Here is a 17910-nt window from a genome sequence, read left to right on the forward strand (position 1 = left end):
ACCACCACCATGCTTCACTGATGAGGTGGTATGCTTAGGATCATGAGCAGTTCCTTTCCTTCCCCATACTCTTCTCTTCCCATCACTCTGGTACAAGTTGATCTTGGTCTCATCTGTCCATAGAATGTTGTTCCAGAACTGTGAAGGCTTTTTTAGATGTCGTTTGGCAAACTCTAATCTGGCCTTGCTGTTTTTGAGGCTCACCAATGGTTTACATCTTGTGGTGAACCCTCTGTATTAACTCTGGTGAAGTGTTCTCTTGATTGTTGACTTTGACACTCATACACCTACCTCCTGGAGAGTGTTCTTGATCTGGCCAACTGTTGTGAAGGGTATTTTCTTCACCAGGGAAAGAATTCTTTGGTCATCCACCACAGTTGTTTTCCGTGGTCTTCCGGGTCTTTTGGTGTTGCTGAGCTCACCGGTGCGTTCCTTCTTTTTAAGAATGTTCCAAACAGTTGTTTTGACCACGCTTAATGTTTTTGCTATCTCTCTGATGGGTTTGTTTTGTTTTTTCAGCCTAATGATGGCTTGCTTCACTGATAGTGACAGCTCTTTGGATCTCATCTTGAGAGTTGACAGCAACAGATTCCAAATGCAAATAGCACACTTGAAATGAACTCTGGACCTTTTATCTGCTCATAGTAATTGGGATAATGAGGGAATAACACACACCTGGCCATGGAACAGCTGAGAAGCCAATTGTCCCATTACTTTTGGTCCCTTAATAAGTGGGAGGCACATATGCAAACTGTTGTAATTCCTACACCGTTCACCTGATTTGGATGTAAATACCCTCAAATTAAAGCTGACAGTCTGCAGTTAAAGCACATCTTGTTCGTTTCAATTCAAATCCATTGTGGTAGTGTATAGAGCCAAAAATGTTAGAATTGTGTCGATGTCCCAATATTTATGGACCTGACTGTATATGTGTTTATGGTAACACTAGAGTGCTTTAGGCTTTGAATTTTAATTGGCAAGTATGGAGCAACTGATCATACTATGCTTGCCAGGAGTTCTGCTGAGCCCTATGGTTCCTCCCCTTTCTCCCTCTTTTTTTGTCCACTCTTTAATAACTTTGTTATGAATGAAAGGGGGGGGGGGGGATAGCTCTCCATTGAGAGTGGTGGCAGATGTTCCCTAATTGTGCAATTAACCTCACCTGTATATATTTGGCTCATGTGACTACAGTACAGGTGGTTATGAGCAAGTTCTGACGATAGCACAAAACGCATTACCTTGTATTGTTCCCACACTGGCTGTGATATTTTTATAAGAAAATGCAATAATGGATCTGAGGAAGTGCAGCAAGTTTCAAATTCATTTCTTTGCCTTGTAGCTAGACAAGTTGTGCTAGCACCCTCATAAGCTTGCAGCAGGTATCATCTTGATTTCTTGTCTTGAGTGGCTTTACATTTTCAAAATGCCCTGCATATCATTGGACAATTTTCTGCTTGGCTCTCACTTTTCCAATTGGGGAATGTCTGGTAGAGGGGTGAAAAAGGGTCTCACACTAAATCGAACTTTGGCTAGTTTATCAGAAAGTGGACAAAATTTGAACAGAATATGGCCAGCCTAACGAGTCCTCAGGCCATCATGAAAATTCAACAGATATTAAATACTTCTAATCTAGTCTATAGATTAACTATATTGGGACAACCCAAAGTAAAATTTACACTCACCAAGTTCTATAAATGAAATTAATCTTCAATGGGATACAATATAGGATTACAAATGGGCCACACCAATGCAAGAAATAAAAAAAATGAATGATAGCACTTTAATTTGACACTAAACTCCAATTTCAAAAAAGTTCTATTCAAGTTTGTATTCTTAACTCAAAAAGTACCTATTGTTCTCAGCCTCCAAAAATCTATTTTTTGCTTGCTGTGGTGATCTGACTTTCAGTTACATAGTGGCTATGTTCTATCTCCATGGTCCCAGCCACCCTCTCTTGGTTAGGGACCATGGGGTTTGTAGTGTGCACAGAGCAGTGTACATGACCACAACTAATGTGCACGGTTTGTTCCAAAAAAAAAAAAAACACAAAAAAAAAAAAAAAAAAACACAAAAAAAAAAAAACACAAAAAAAAAAAAAAAAATCACTTCATGCAACTATAAATGTCCAACATTAAAGCGATTGTAAACTGCAGACAAAAAAAAAAAAAAAAAAGTCCCCTGCAAGGTAATGTCATAATGTGCTAGTATGCATTCCATCCTAACACATTATGTAAAAGACTTACCTTAAAACAAAGCCCTGCAGCGGTGCATTGTCACCACTGTAGAAGCTTCCATCTTCACTTTTCTTAATTCCGTGTTCTGACAGGCTAGGCCACGACGTCACTGCCGTGCATGCGCGTGGGAGTACCAGGCCACGGCACACAGCTCTGAAGGAACAGCACGGGTATGCTGTTCCTTCAGTGCATGCACTGGATTAAGTGAAGAGAGTATCTCCTAAATGGTGCACATTTAGGCGATATTAATTTCACCTACAGGCAAGCTTTATTATAAGCTTACCTGTAAGTAAAATTACAAAATAGAGTTTCCAACCACTTTAAAGTAACAATTGCAACTCAAGTCATATCACAAAGGATGGGGCTTCTAAGTGACAAAAAAATAGCATTATTCCCAAAAAATAATTCACATCCACTAAATAGTCTTGTAATCTATTTTCATAAAATTGTTTGTGTTTTTATGCCTCGTAGTAACGTTTTCCATGCACTCCCAAACTCTCCTCTTACCTTCTAACTTCTGTTAGAAACAAGCAGTGTATGTTGGTTGTGGTCACGTGTACGGTTTGTTCTATGCACAGTACAAATCCCAAAGTCAGCAGTTCAAGAGAGGGTGGCTAAGTAACATACAGTGGGGCATGGAGGATGAACTTACCTAACCTCAAACTGAAAGCTGGGTCACAGTAGCAAGAACCTAGAGAGTTAGAGAGGGGCTGAGAGCAATAGAAGATAAAGAATTTCTCAAAGTATCGAGCAAGAAAAAGTATCTTTACTGGTTCGTGGTCCATTCTCATGCACAACAATATGTATTGTACCCTTATGTAGTCAACCAACGGCGACACCTGCACTGCATTTTGGAAGTACTATAGATAATTACAATTATGGAGATCTACTTCATGCAATTCACAAACCCCTGAAGGCTAAATGTGTAGCTACAGCCACAGCTGTGCTACAGATGCTAAACAAGCATCTGGATTGATGTGTATGTAAATTAAGTATGGATTTATTAAAAAAAAACAAAACCCTGGGCTGGCTTTGTGACGTCAGCCGACAGCGGGCTCTAAACAGATCACAGGAGTGCAGAAAGAACTGCAGTTCTGTGATTTATAGAAGTATAACCAAAATAGCAAACAGCAAAAACAAGACCACAACAATAAATGATGGCAATATCACCTCAGTACTATTAAAAAGTTATTCATTCATCATAAACTTAACTTACCCCTTGGCTGCCTTGGAAACGAATAGCTGGCTTTAAGCTTTTGGAGTCCTACAAAACAAAAAACACACACACACACACGTTAGAGAAAATACTTCACATTCAGATCTCTTGCTGAGCACCAAAGAAACAAAAAGCTTATTTTTACTAAAATAAACATAGAAACCATCACAGCAGTAAAATAATCTGAGCAAACCATACTAGAAGCTGGTGAGCGGCATTTTTTTTTTTTTTTTTTTTTTAATTCTAGGCCTACTGTATAATCAGACACTGTCAGGAACTAATAATATTAATCATGAATTTTTGAGGGTGAAAAAATATGCACCCGATTATCAAACTGATCAGAAGGAAAAAAAAAAAAAAAAACACAACACTGCCTTTTAACCTGGTTATTGCATACAAACGTCATGGGAAATAAAATAGGGACATACAATAGCCTGGAACATAATCTTTGTAACCAGCTGTGAAACTGACTGAATACAAATTGTCCATTTAGGTTAAAAACCATACATGAATGATCGCAAAAGAATAAAAAAAAACAAAATTGCAAAAAAAATTTAAATAAAAATAATGCTACTTTTAAATGTGAATAGCAACTATTATTGCACAGATTCACAGTGATACAATTTGTCTGATTAATCACAATGTTCTTATGTGGTAGCCTTTTCACGGATAAAATTAATATGTGGCCATGCAAGAAAATTGCAGGAAAGTTCATGTGCATATTTACGGTCTTAAAAAACAAACAAAAAAAACAAAAACAAACACTATCGCTATACAAACTATATTGCCAAAAGTATTGGGACACTTCTCCAAGTCATTTGATTCAGGTGTTCCAATCACCTCCATGGCTTCGTTCCAGGGTAGGGAACGCTTAACGCTTCGGCATACCAAGACAGTTTGGACAGTTTCATGCTCCCAACTTTGTGGGAACAGTTTGGGGATGGCCCCTTCTTGTTCCAACATGACTGTGCACCAGTGCACAAAGCAAGGTCCATAAAGACATGGAGCGAGTTTGTGGTGGAGGAACTTGACTGGCCTGCACAGAGTCCTCACCTCAACCCGATAGAACACCTTTGGGATGAATTAGAGCAGAGACTATGAGCCAGGCATTCTCATCTGACATCCGTGCCTGACCTCACAGAAAATAGTTCCCATAGACACACTCCTAAACCTTGTGAACAGCCTTCCTTGAAGAGCTGAAGCTGTTATAGCTGCAAAGGGTGGGCCAACACAATATTGACCCTACGGACTAAGACAGGTTTGCCATTAAAGTTCATATACATGTAAAGGCAGGTGTCCCAATACTTCTGGCAATATAGTGTACACGTGAAACTCGAAAAATTAGAATATCATGCAAAGGTTCATTTATTTCAGTAATGCAACGTAAAAGGTGAAACTGGTATAGGAGATAGACTCATTACATGCAAAGCAAGATAGTTCAAGCCATGATTTGTCATAATTGTGACATAATTATGGCTTACAGTTCATGAAAACCCCAAATCCACAACCTCAGAAAATTAGTATATTGTAAAAAGGTGCAATATTCTAGGCTCAAAGTGTCCCACTCTAATCAGCTAATTAAGCCATAACACCTGCAAAGGGTTCCTGAGCCTTTCAATGGTCTCTCAGTCTGGTTCAGTAGGAATCACAATCATGGGAAAGACTGCTGACCTGACAGTTATGGAGGGTGTCAATGATGGTTTTCTGCACAAGGAGGGAAAGCCTCAAAAGGTAATTGCAAAAGACGTTGGATGTTCCCAAAGTGCTGTATCAAAGCACATTAATAGAAAGTTATGTGGAAGGGAAAAGTGTGGAAGAAAAAGGTGCACAAGCAGCAGGGATGACCGCAGCCTGGAGAGGATTGTCAGGAAAAGGCCATTCAAAAGTGTTGGGGACTTACACAAGGGGTGGACTGAGACTGGAGTCAGTGCATCAAAAGCCACCACACACAGACGGATCCTGGATATGGGCTTCAAATGTTGTATTCTTCTTGTTAGCCGCTCCTGAACAACAAAACGTCAGAAGTGTCTTACCTGGGCTAAAGAAAATCAGACCTGGTCTGTTGCTCAGTGGTACAAAGTCCTCTTCTCTGATGAGAGCAACTTTTGCATTTCATTTGGAAACCAAGGACCCAGAGTATGGAGGAAGAATGGAGAGGCACACACTGCAAGATGCTTAAAGTCCAGTGTGAAGTTTCCACAGTCTGTATTGATTTGGGGAGCCATGGCATCTGCTGGTGTTGGTCCACTGTGCTTCATTAAGTCCAGGGTCAACGCAGCCGTCTACCAGGAGATGTTGGAGCACTTCATGCTTCCTTCCGCACACGAGCTTTATGGGGATGCTGACTTCATTTTCCAACAGGACTTGGCACCTGCCCACACTGCCAAAAGCACCAAAACCTGGTTCAATGACCGTGGGATTACTGTGCTTGATTGGCCAGCAAACCTGCCTGACCTGAACCCCATAGAGAATCTATGGGGCATTGCCAAGAGAAAGATGAGAGACATGAGACCGAACAATGAAAAAGAGCTAAAGGCCGCTATTGAAGCATCCTAGTCTTCCATAACACCTCAACAGTGCCACAGGCTGATGGCTTCCATGCCACGTCGCATTGAGGCAGTAATTGCTGCAAAAGGGGCCCAAACCAAGTACTGAGTACATATGCATGCTTATACTTTTCAGAGGTCCGATATTGTTCTATGTACAATCCTTGTTTTATTGATTGCATGTAATATTCAAATTTTCTGAGATTGTGGATTAGGGGTTTTCATGAGCTGTAAGCCATAACCATCACAATTATGACAATCACGGCTTGAACTATCTTGCTTTGCATGTAAGGAGCCTCTCATATATTAGTTTCACCTTTTAAGTTACATTACTGAAATAAATGAACTTTTGCATTATATTTCTAATTGTTCGAGTTTCACCTGTATATACACAACAGATAAAATAAGTATTGAACACATCAGCCACGAAAATTTTCACCACGCGTCAGTAACAACCCATGCAATCCATATATTCAAAGAAACCAAAACAAATAAGTTTAGAAATTAAGTTGTGTGTAATAATATGCAATGACACAGGGAAAAAGTATCAAGCCATTTGAAGACAGAAAAATAATGGCCCCGTTTGCAGCAGCGTACCTTACTATTTAGTTTGAAGCAAAGAGGAGCTCTTACCTCTCATGAGGTGTATGACATTTGTCCAGAGTTGCACCAAACAAGCAAACCCCTCTGAACAGAAAACTCGTAATTGTTTTATTGGTAAGGCTGGTAAATGTAGAGCATTTGAGTTTAAAGTTGTCAGCAAACAACAACCACGGAGACAAAAAAGTATGGAGATCAGATGCATCACACACAATTTATGGTTGGACAGCTCGATGAACAGTAAAATACCTGTTCATTCTCCAGTTCCTGGTGCAAAATATTTTTTTTTCTCTGTAAGCAACTGCAACATTAGGGCCGCAGCCAAAACAGGCAGACAAACCAATTTGCAGAAGTGTGCATAGATCTCACAACAGATACCGCATTCCTCTAAGTTGGGTCTTTACAGGAAGAAGACTCCTCTATTGGGATCACCATAGCCTTATTCCATCTGGACACAGGTGGGTCCGCAACAGAAACAAAAATTCACTTTAAAGTGTTACTAAACCCACAACTTCAACATAAGTCTGTATATGTAGTAACGCATGCTTGTTGTACTCACTGTAGAAGCTAAGGGGTTAATCCCCTGCATTGTGTAAAAAGGCTGTTTGACCCGACTTCTCTGATCCTCCCCTTCTTCCACTGTCCCATTTATCACCTGATAAGACATTGTGTGGAGTCATTATGCACATGCTCAGTTTGGTGTGTATTGCTAGAGAGGTTTTGTGTTTTTTTTTTCTTCCTTGGTAGAGTGCATGTGATCAGCCCAGGGCCAATTGGCACTGTCCAAAAAGAGGTCAAGGGTACAGTTTCCACCTATAGCCAAATGAAAACTCCTCCTACAAGCTTTAACCAGTGCTCTGCTGGACACTGATAAGTCACTAGACTGCACTAACTTCTGATGAGAAAAAAAGTATTTAGCACTTTATATTTACTAATATAATCGCATTTCCATGTTATGTGTACTGTGGGACACCAGATAGAGTGAATGCAGGGTCCTGGGTTTGGTAACACGTTAAGGGTCAACATCTTGGTGAGAAGATCCAAATGAACCAACAGCCTAGGGGTCCCAGGGGGCCTTCAAAAGAGAAGGGGAAGACGGAATATCACCAGAGAGTTGGTCTGAAGTGCAAAGGATGCTGGAGTGGGAAGAGACAGTGACCCCTCCCCCACACCCCTAAAGGCAGTACATAGCTTTAAAAGGGTTAAACCCTACAAGCTCCACAAAAAAGTGGAATGACTAGCCCCCCTGGCCAATTCAGACATGCTGGGCATGTACTCAAGGAAGAAAATGGCACTGCCCCCAGGTGCAAACGTGAGGTAAGAAATATGGGGTGGAGATTTATGTGACCTGCTGCACACCAAAAATGACCACCTGCACCCCAGCATCCACAGAAGGCACACCCTGGCGAGATGGCCTTTTGTCAGCCTGTCAAAGAAGGCGATCATTACCAGAGCTTCCTATGTGGCTGACAGTGGCCGCAAACATACAAAAATGACAACTGCAGAAATCATGAGGCAATTCCAAGATGCCAGCTGGGGGAAAAAAGTATTTAAATGGGAAACACAAAATGGCAGCTGAATGGAGGCCCACAAGTACAGGAAGGTCACCATTAGCCAGCCAACTCCAACCTACATACAGGAACAGAAGAAAGGTACACACAGACCACTCCAAAAAAACAACTGAATTTAAATAGTATCAGGCTGCAACATAACATAATTAAAAAAAGTGAAGGGGTCTGAATAAACAGAATTATATGCAGGGAATCTTGAAATACAAACGGTTACAAAACTTGATGGTATTTACAATGTTTAGAAAGCAAGACGCAAAGTTTCTCATTTCAATACAATGAATCACAATTCCTGGCAGATTTTATTAGTCATACATACAGATGTTTTTAAGGGAAGTTACTGTTACATTCCTTACCTTCCAAAAGCACAATCTAACTGATGCAAATACAATATGTCACAGAGGGTATTTACATAAGGTCTTACTAAAACGTCACTACTCTTGGAGGTAAAACAAAGCACTTCACCACTGATGTAATTAATGCATGAGCCACAAGTTTTAACAGTGAACGCCAAACAAAATTAATAGTTCAAATGCACAGTGGGCAACAATGCTTCAGTATGTCATGACATGATGTTCAATGAATATGAAAAGGGCCTAAAACATTCCACAAATAAATTCTGATTAAGTCTTTTACGGTACCTGTTTACAAAAATCAGTATGTTTTGCTAGAAAATTACTTAGAACACCCCAAATATATATTTTTAGCAGAGATCCTAGAGAATGAAATTTTTTAATGTCACACGGTGTTTGCTCATCGGTTTTACAAAACGCAACTTTATTTTTTTTTAAATACACTTTAATGAATTAAAAAATACAAGACAATATATAACCCAATTTTATTGTAAAATATGAAAGATGTTACACTGCACAAATAGATATCCAATATGTTATGCTTTAAAATTTGCACAATCTCGTGGAATGGTGACAGATTGCGATACTAAAAAATCTCCATAGGTGATGCTTTAAAAAAATTTTACAGGTTACTAGGTTAGAGTTACCGAGGAGGTCTAGCTCTAGAATTCCTGTTCTCGCTACAATGTTCACAGCGATACGTCACACATGCTGCGAAAACCATTTACATATATGCGTGCGTGACCTACATATGCGTTTGCTTCTGCGCGCACACATGAAGGGAAAGGGGCACTTTTTTTCCCCTCACACTGTCTAATTTTTTTAGGATCACTTATCACAAGGAATGTAAATGTCCCTTGTGACAGATATAAGGGATGACAGGTCCTCTTAATGGAGACATCTGGGTTTGGTTTTCTTTTTTTTTGGATCTTCTGCTTTAAAATAAATTTACATCTGGCCCAAGGCATTGCTCCATTCCCCCTAGAGCAAAGGGGTGAGGAAAGACTATCTGGTTTTTCCTAACCTCTGTGCCCAGCAGCCCCATCCGCCAGATCAGATCCTGGGATCGTTGATGAGAACGGTAAGCCCTGGAAACACCGGTGAGTGGCGGGAGGGTGGGGAACTGGGATCGCTTTTATCTGCTTGCCCTCTGCCCTATAGCAGATTTACTGCTACAGGGTGGACGCTCTGTGCAAAATCACATATATAGACATGGTTTTGAACTTCCGCCATGGGGGGGGGGGGCGCTTCTTCTTCTGTGATTGGACACAGGGTTAGGGGGGTAAATCTAAAGCAGGTCAAGTGGTTAAGTGATGGGGGGAAAAAAAAATAAAGAAATTACCGGGGTTATGGCTAATAGCTTCAGCCTTAACCCCAGTAGATCACCTCAAGACTGTAATGCATATATACGTATTGGGGTCTTTAAGTGGATACATAAATGCCACATTCTAGCCCTGCCTTCAGAACACAGTAGCTGAAAAACGTCTTCAGCCTGGCATTTTTCCATCAAAGTTTCGCCCTCTGCAGCCTCAGTTTCTGGTTCTCAGCTGACAAGTGGAATTAGGTATGGATGTCTGCTACAGAAACTCATTTACTTTGAGGTTCAACATTTTTCAGAGCTGCTCTTCTGCACAGCACTATTGGAAGAGTAGTTATTGGAGCAGCTCTCCTTCCACCTTGAACAAAATTTGGTTATCCTGCTCCAAACCTCTCTAATTAGGTTTCCACCCACATACTGTAATTGCCACTAACTGGTGAATAGTTCTTTTTTCACACCATTCTCTCAAAAGTCTAGAGACATCCGATCGTGTGTACTAAGCATTAAATGCAGCAGCCACTAACCATCACTAAGTTGTATCTACAAGGCATCTTTCTCCTATAGTTTGGTTGAGCAACAACTTTAACTTTTGACCACATCTGCTTACTGTATTGCTGGGTGTGGCCGTCATATCTGCCACTCGTTCCTTTGTGTTGGATTGCAGGTGAACCCAATAATGGCCACTGACTGTTTGTGAACACTTGAATTCCTCTTGCCCAACGTCCAGGACATATAGTTCCAGGCGCCGGGCAGGTAGGGTTTTTTTTTCCCCCCAACCTTTAGCCCTGCTGGACTCGTACCCAGATATAGGATTCTAGGATAACTGCCTTTTTAGTTTTGATAAAAAGATGGATATAATGGTTTGTGGACATGTCCTTTTGCATAACAAAGACCTTATGAGGCCCTCTAGATGCCTGTTTTTTTGGCTACTAATATTTTAGTACCTTTTTAGAGTAAATATTAGATTCAATCAGAAATCTAGGCAGTTTATTTAAATGCATCCAAGTGATCTGTTTCTACAAATAAGCTGTAATATCAGGTACTGTAATCTAAGATCACCTGTCAGCATCACAGCCAACTCTGTACAGTCAGACTTGTGATTCACACAATTTTTCAACACTACATAGCTAGGAATTGTACTCCATTTTTTTTCCTTGTTCACTCTTACAAAAAGATTATAGGTGAAGAAGCAAAGGAGAACGCTAAACCTTTGGTTTTAAAATCTGTCTTTGCAGTATGCAAAGGGTCTGTGAATGGAATTTCAAAATCATTTTGCAGGTAAGCCAGGGGTGCAAACATTTTTGAAGAAAAAAAAAAAAAAAAAAAAAAAAACACAAAACTACTTGTCCAGGGACTAAATATGGGTCCCAATCTACTTGTCCGTCATGGCAATCTACTTTTCCAGATTAAAAAAAAAAAAAAAAAGAAAAAGTTTAACCAAAACCGTATTTAAATCTGAGGTGATTTTAGGAATGTGTGGGGCTTTATGGCAACTTAAACATATATATATATATTTTTTTTTTTTAACAATGCGCTGTATCTCCTCCTCCCACACCCCACCCGGGGACTAGTAGGGAGGGGAGAGACCTTGCAGTGTAATGAGGACCGATCAGGTGCTCCTCAGGAAAAGGCAACTGTCGGGCTTATCCTTTATCCCTTTTGCTGCCAGAGCCTTTTTTGCACACGATTAAAAAAATAATTTTAGGCTTAAAAGATTACACAAAACCTCCGAACAACATTATCTGAAAGCAAAGATCCTAGAAAATAAAATAGTGGCAGTTCCTTCGATCCTTTCAAATTGACCCACACACCCCCTTCTCTGGAAGGGCGGCAAGGGGGCCATCCATTTTTGAGCAATTAGCTATCTGGCTTGATAGAGACACGTCAACACTGCCACTTGAGTTGGAAAAGGGATTAGGTGACATTCCATGTAACACAATATACATCATTTTGGTTCCACCGAAAGATTAATTCCAAATATTATACTTCTTGTACCCACCACATCCTCCCAATAACTATGTTTAGGACATCTTCAGAGCATATGAAAAGGAACTTCCAGATGGGTCTCCACACTTTGGGAAGGACACATCCGGACATCTCCCAAACTGGAATAATTTCCTTGTTGTATAGTATGCCCTATGTATTATCAAGATCTGTGTCAATATTTGTGAAGGGGCCACAGATATTCGCCTTACTGAGCAAGATATTTCCACTGCTCATCTGTCAATTCACCCACATCTTCTACCCATTTTCCTCTACATGGGAGATCCATGTCTTTTTCCAACGCAAGAGGGGCATTGCTCCACTCCAACCCTCCTGTTGGAAACTTGGACTGTCCCTGTACATCTTAACTGAAAGTACTGATAAAAGCATTTATTTGAAAGGCCAAAACACATCTTCGGGTTCCTGAAAGGTTTTCAATATCTTGCAATATAAAGAATATAATTGTTAATGTGGCACAATTCCCTCGTGCTTAAAGTTATAAAAAAAAAAAAAGGGGGGGGTTTTAACTCATCCAGCTCTGATACATTTTATTATCCCATATGGGAGTATACTCTGTAAACCCTGTATAATGAAGCATAGAACGTATTACCCATCACAGCCTCAACAACAAATGAATTGTAGGGCGTTGTGATTCAGCCCTCAATGAACCTAATTTTAGCTGTATTAGAACACTACTGCAATTGTGTATTGTTAATTATACCTTTATTTGCAACAATTAAAGCCCAACTCCAGAAGAAAAAAAAAATCCTTGTAGTAGGGGTCACCCTGCACTGTAAGGATTAAATAAAGCTTCTGCCGTACTCCTTGCTCCAGCCGGCTTCAAACTGCACTGTGACCTGTTCTCCGCAATCTGCTCTGTAAGTTGCAGTTGGCACCGGTTGCACTCCAGCCGCCTCAGCATACAATACAGGGTTAAAATAAAGTAAACTATATGTGAACATTTACATTGTAAAATACCTCATTCAGTTTAAAATGCAAAAGAGCTGGCTAAACAGCCTTCCCATCAAGGCAAGGACCTCTGAAAGGTATGCTGTGGTATCTGGCACCAAGCTGTCAGTAGCAGATTCTTTAAGTCCCATAAGTTACAAGTTGGTGGCACCATAGATTGGAGTTCTTTCTTTAGCACATCCCATGGTCTCATGTGACTAGATTGAAATCAGAAGTATTTGGAGCCCAGTTCAACACCTCAAAACACATTGTGCTCCTCAAACCATTCTTGAACCATTTTTGCAGCGTGGCAAGGTACACTATCCTGTTGAAAGAGGCAACTGTACATCAACAACAACGTTGCTCGCTTGCCTACTTCCCACAGCCCACCGACTTTCAGATGGCATTGTAATGAGAATCAATGTTGTTAACCTATCAGTGGTCACATAGCTATGGCTGATTGGTGGTGGTGATTCTATGTGTATGGTGGTGGTGGTGATGCTATGTGTATGAATATAGATTAGATAGATCTATCTAGCATACACAGGGATTGGACAAAATTATGAACACAACAGATAAACTAAATCGTTAGAGAATATGGTGTTGGACCGCCTTAGGCATCTCCTGGGTATTGGAAAAAAAAAAAAAAGAAAAACAAAATTAGAGGTAGAGACATAGGTAGAGACACAGTGGGGCAAAAAAGTATTTAGTCAGCCACCAATTGTGCAATTTCTCCCACTTAAAAAGATGAGAGGCGCCTGTAATTGGCATCATAGGTAGACCTTAACTATGAGAGACAAAATGAGAAAAAAAATCCAGACAATCACATTGGCTGATTTGGAAAGAATTTATTTGCAAATTATGGTGAAATATAAGTATTTGGTCACCTACAAACAAGCAAGATTTCTGGCTCTCACAGACCTGTATCTTCTTCTTTAAGAGGCTCCTCTGTCCTGCACTCATTACCTGTATCAATGGCACCTGTTTGAACTTGTTATCAGTATAAAAGACACCTGTCCACAACCTCAAACAGTCACACTCCAAACTCCACTATGGTGAAGACCAAAGAGCTGTCGAAGGACACCAGAAACAAAATATAGACAGAGCCATATATAGAGCCAGACATAGAGCCAAAGCCAGACATAGAGCCAGACATATATAGATAGGAGATAGAGCTCCCTAGTCTCCACCTCCCACGCCCGATTTCAGGACTTCCCCCTTCCTCTGGAACTCTCTACCCCAATCCATCAGACTGTCACCTTCCCTCACCTTCAGGCACACCCTGAAAACCCATCTCTTTAGGGAAGCCTACCGCACCCTCACCTAATTGCTGATCTACACTCCTCTTACTACTCCATCCCCCACAGCCACTTCCTCCTGTACCACTATCCCCTCCCTCCCAGATTGTAAGCTCGAAAGAGTAGGGCCCTCGAGTTTTGTCTTGTTACTGTATTGTCTCATGTACTGTCCCCCACTATAATGTACAGCGCTGAGCAAACCTTTTGGCGCTATATAAATAATGTATAATAATAATAATGAAAGATATATAGAGATAGATATCTATTTCTCGCTTAGTGGATAATGTAATGTAATCTGATACCAGTCTTCATGCGGGGGGGGGGGGGGGGGGATAAATAAATAAATAAATCGATCCAGTTGTCGCAGAGGTGCTAGAGGCAGAAAACAAACCCGAACCTTGTCCTACAAAAAGGGCCAGTGGCTCTGTGATATTGAGGTCCGGCAACTGTAGTGCGAGACTTCATCTGCATGCCCAAACCACAATTTGACAACACCAGCAGTGTGAATCAGAGCATTGGAGCAAGGGCAGGTCGAGTAAAGAGGGGGGGGGGAAGTGCGTGCACTGCAGTAGTGAGCTTGACTACATTAGCAAGCGCGCTTCATAAAACGGTTGGTTGTCTGAGGAACTGAGAGAATTCTGCTTGTGTGCCCAGAAAGGAACTAGAATCAGATGCAGATACAAATGATTAAACTAGTTCCTGCTCTGGCAGAAGGGAAGCAATGTCACTCTAAAGGTGTATGCTGTGCAGGCCTTTGCCAGAGCAAATGTTCACTGTGGCTCCTTTTTGCCAGATTTCTGCCACAGCTATGGATAAGGGTATTACCCTGTGGAGTACCCATGGACATGGAGTAGGGTGCAGAATATAGGGTAAGTATGTTCAGAAGGAGAATGCGGAAACCCTGGTGTAGACCATACCAGAATCCTTGGGGCAAAATGATGGGAAGAGGAGCCTGAGTACCTGTAGGTGGAAGTTGCTGTAAAGCATGTGACCAGTGGTGTGATAACACCTGTGGGACTAAGCTCTGAGTTTTCTTTAGAACCAAGTTTGAATAGTTTACACTGTAAAGGCACTACTAAACAACTCGTTCACTCCCTTATCTCACGTCTGGACTACTGCAACTCCCTTCTCACAAGCCTACCCCAACACAGGCTATCCCTGCTTCAGTCTATTCTGAACTCAGCGGCCAGACTCATCCACCTTACCAACCGCTTCTGCCACCCCCCCCTGTCATTTCCTCCACTGGCTCCCGATTGCCCAACGCATTACATTAAAACTACTAACACAGACGTACAAAGTCATTCATAACACTGCCCCAAACTACCTCACCGACCTGATACCCAAATACCACCCTACCCGTAATCTTCGCTCCTCACAAGACCTCCTACTCTCCAGCTCCCTTGTCTCCTCCTCCCACGCCCGACTGCAGGACTTCTCCAGGACCTCCCCCATCCTCTGGAACTCACTACCCCAATCCATCAGACTGTCACCTTCCCTCCTCACCTTCAGGCGCACCTGAAAATCATCTCTTCAGGGAAACCTACCCCACCCTCACTTAACAGCCGATCTCCTCCACTCCTCCTACCACTCCATCCCCCACAGCCACTTCCTCCTGTACCACTATCCCCTCCCTCCTAGATTGTAAGCGTGAAAGAGCAGGGCCCTTGACCCCCTCGTGTTTTGTTACTGTATTGTCTCATGTACTGTCCCCCACTATAATATACATCGCTGAGCAAACCTTTTAGCACTATATAAATACTGTATAATAATAATAAGAAGAAGAAGAATACACTACAAACATTGCCCAGTTTGTTTATTTTTTTCCCCCCTCTATGGTTAGATATATGGAGTAAGCCTGTCTTATCAGTTTACGACAGTGGACTGCATATAGAGTAACAGTAAAAGAATTGAAGAAACCCTAGATAAAATTAACAAGTTAAGCTATGAGTGATCTCTCTGCAAGGGTGAAAAGGTTCATCGCCTTAGCACACTGCAAAAAAACTAGAAAATTAGTGTGTCCTGTACTGTCCGATTAAAGTGTTACTAAATCCACAACAGCAAAATCAGTCCTTATATGAAGTAAAGCATGCTTGTTATACTCACTGTGGAACCTAAGGTGTTAATCCTCTGCATTGTGTAAAAAGGCTGTTTAATCCTTTCTTCTCTGCCCCACCTATTGTTGAAATGATCACCTGATACAGACTGAATCCATGGTTACATGCATATGCTCAGTTTGGTGTGTATTGCTAGAGGGTTGTTTTGTTCCCTTGGGAGGGTGCATGTGATCAGCACAGGGCCAATCAGCACTGTCCAGGCAGAGGATCGGAGGTTTCACATCCTCTTAGAGAAGAAACAAAACTCCTCCTACAAGCTTTAGCCAGTGCTCTGCTGAAGTCACAAGACTGCTCTAACTGCTGATGAGAAAAGGTATTTAGCAGTTTATATTTACTAAAACAATTGCATTTCCATGTTCTGTGTACTGTGGTAGACCAGATATAGTGAATGCAGGGTCCTGGGTTTAGTATCACTTAAGATATGTTACTTTACTGTTCAAAACAGGAAGGGGCCAGAAGCTCAGTCAGGTGATTATTAGGATGTCCCCATTAATGATCACTAATAAATCACTCATAATAAAGGTTTTCTGAATTGACCCTTTAGGATTTTTTTTCAACTGCATTTAAGGGTCAAGAAAATTTTTTTTTACATTATTAAATCAAAAAATTGTAGCACAGTATTTAAGAATTTTTTTCTCAATCTGCATCACCTAGTTTCTGAGGAGACCAGGTCCCTTTTTCCCCTTTTAAAATGAAACTCATGGACAAGATTTTTTCAGCTTGATACAAACTATTTAAAGAGAAGCTCCACCCAAAAGGGGAAGTTCCGCTTTAATGACTGCTCCCACGCTCCCCATTAAAGATTGGCACTTTTGGGGAGCGGGTACCCAAACTTGAAAGGTACCCGCTCCCACTTCTGGTCTGATCGCCTAGGCGATTGGAAACGGAAGTTGTACTCCCTCCCTGTAGTCTTTTGGGACACATGACAGGTCCCAGAAGATTACAGGACCATTCACGAAGCACAGCGCTACTCGCACATGCGCAGTGGGTACCAGTCTGTGAAGCCGCAAGCTATCACAGCCGCGTGCCCACACTGAAGATGCCAGCCTCCTGGAATACAGGACGGCCTGTGAAACGAGCTGCGGGGGACACACCACGGGACCGAGGGACAGGTAAGTGGCTGTTTATAAAGGTCAGCAGCTACAGTTTTTGTAGCTGCTGACTTATTTTTTGATAGCTTGATAGCGGAGTGGAACTCCGCTTTAACATCATAGAAATCCTGGAGTTGAGCTTTATATCCAAGCCAAACTTTTTTTTTTTTTTTTTTCTACTGTTGGAAACAGTCTGGGAAGTTTTAATACCTCTGACATGTTTATATTAGGGTCTGCATCCCAGTTAGAGTGGTTTCCCTTTCTAACTGTTCTAATGACCAATGTCATCCAAATTAACAGACCCTAAAACAATGTAGTCACCAGAACAAAAAGAGAATCTTAAAACGGGGATAGCTTTGTTATAGTGACAACTGTCTAGGAATGGGATTGTCCTCACTTTGAGGGTATACCCTTTAACTTCCTGTTTTGTCTTTATCAAGGTAAAAATAGGCCAAGCACCATGCCAATAATGACAGCATGCTGTATATATATATACACATATTGTATTTGTTCTTGCGACAGTTACACATTTTCTGCAGAATGCAAATGTTTATATTACCATATGGCAAAACACATTAGCACATTTCCATATGCACTCACAGTTCTACTTTTAGATTAAAAAAAAAAAGTCCAATGACCCA

The 17910-nt window shown here is 41.2% G+C and overlaps 1 protein-coding gene across 3 annotated transcripts in view; it reads right to left on the bottom strand.

Annotated features, from left to right (window-relative positions):
* Positions 1-17910, bottom strand: part of ELL (elongation factor for RNA polymerase II) — a 156448-nt gene that overhangs the window by 105388 nt on the left and 33150 nt on the right. For all 3 annotated transcript variants that reach the window (XM_089687910.1, XM_089687909.1, XM_089687911.1), the window contains one exon: positions 3451-3498. In XM_089687910.1, the coding sequence (XP_089544036.1) occupies positions 3451-3498 (48 nt within the window). The remainder of the gene's footprint in view (positions 1-3450; positions 3499-17910) is intronic.

The sequence above is a fragment of the Staurois parvus genome, unplaced genomic scaffold, assembly GCF_062004578.1.
Source record: "Staurois parvus isolate SC_StPar_1 unplaced genomic scaffold, SC_StPar_1.0 ptg000439l, whole genome shotgun sequence".
In the NCBI taxonomy this organism is placed as follows: domain Eukaryota; kingdom Metazoa; phylum Chordata; class Amphibia; order Anura; family Ranidae; genus Staurois; species Staurois parvus.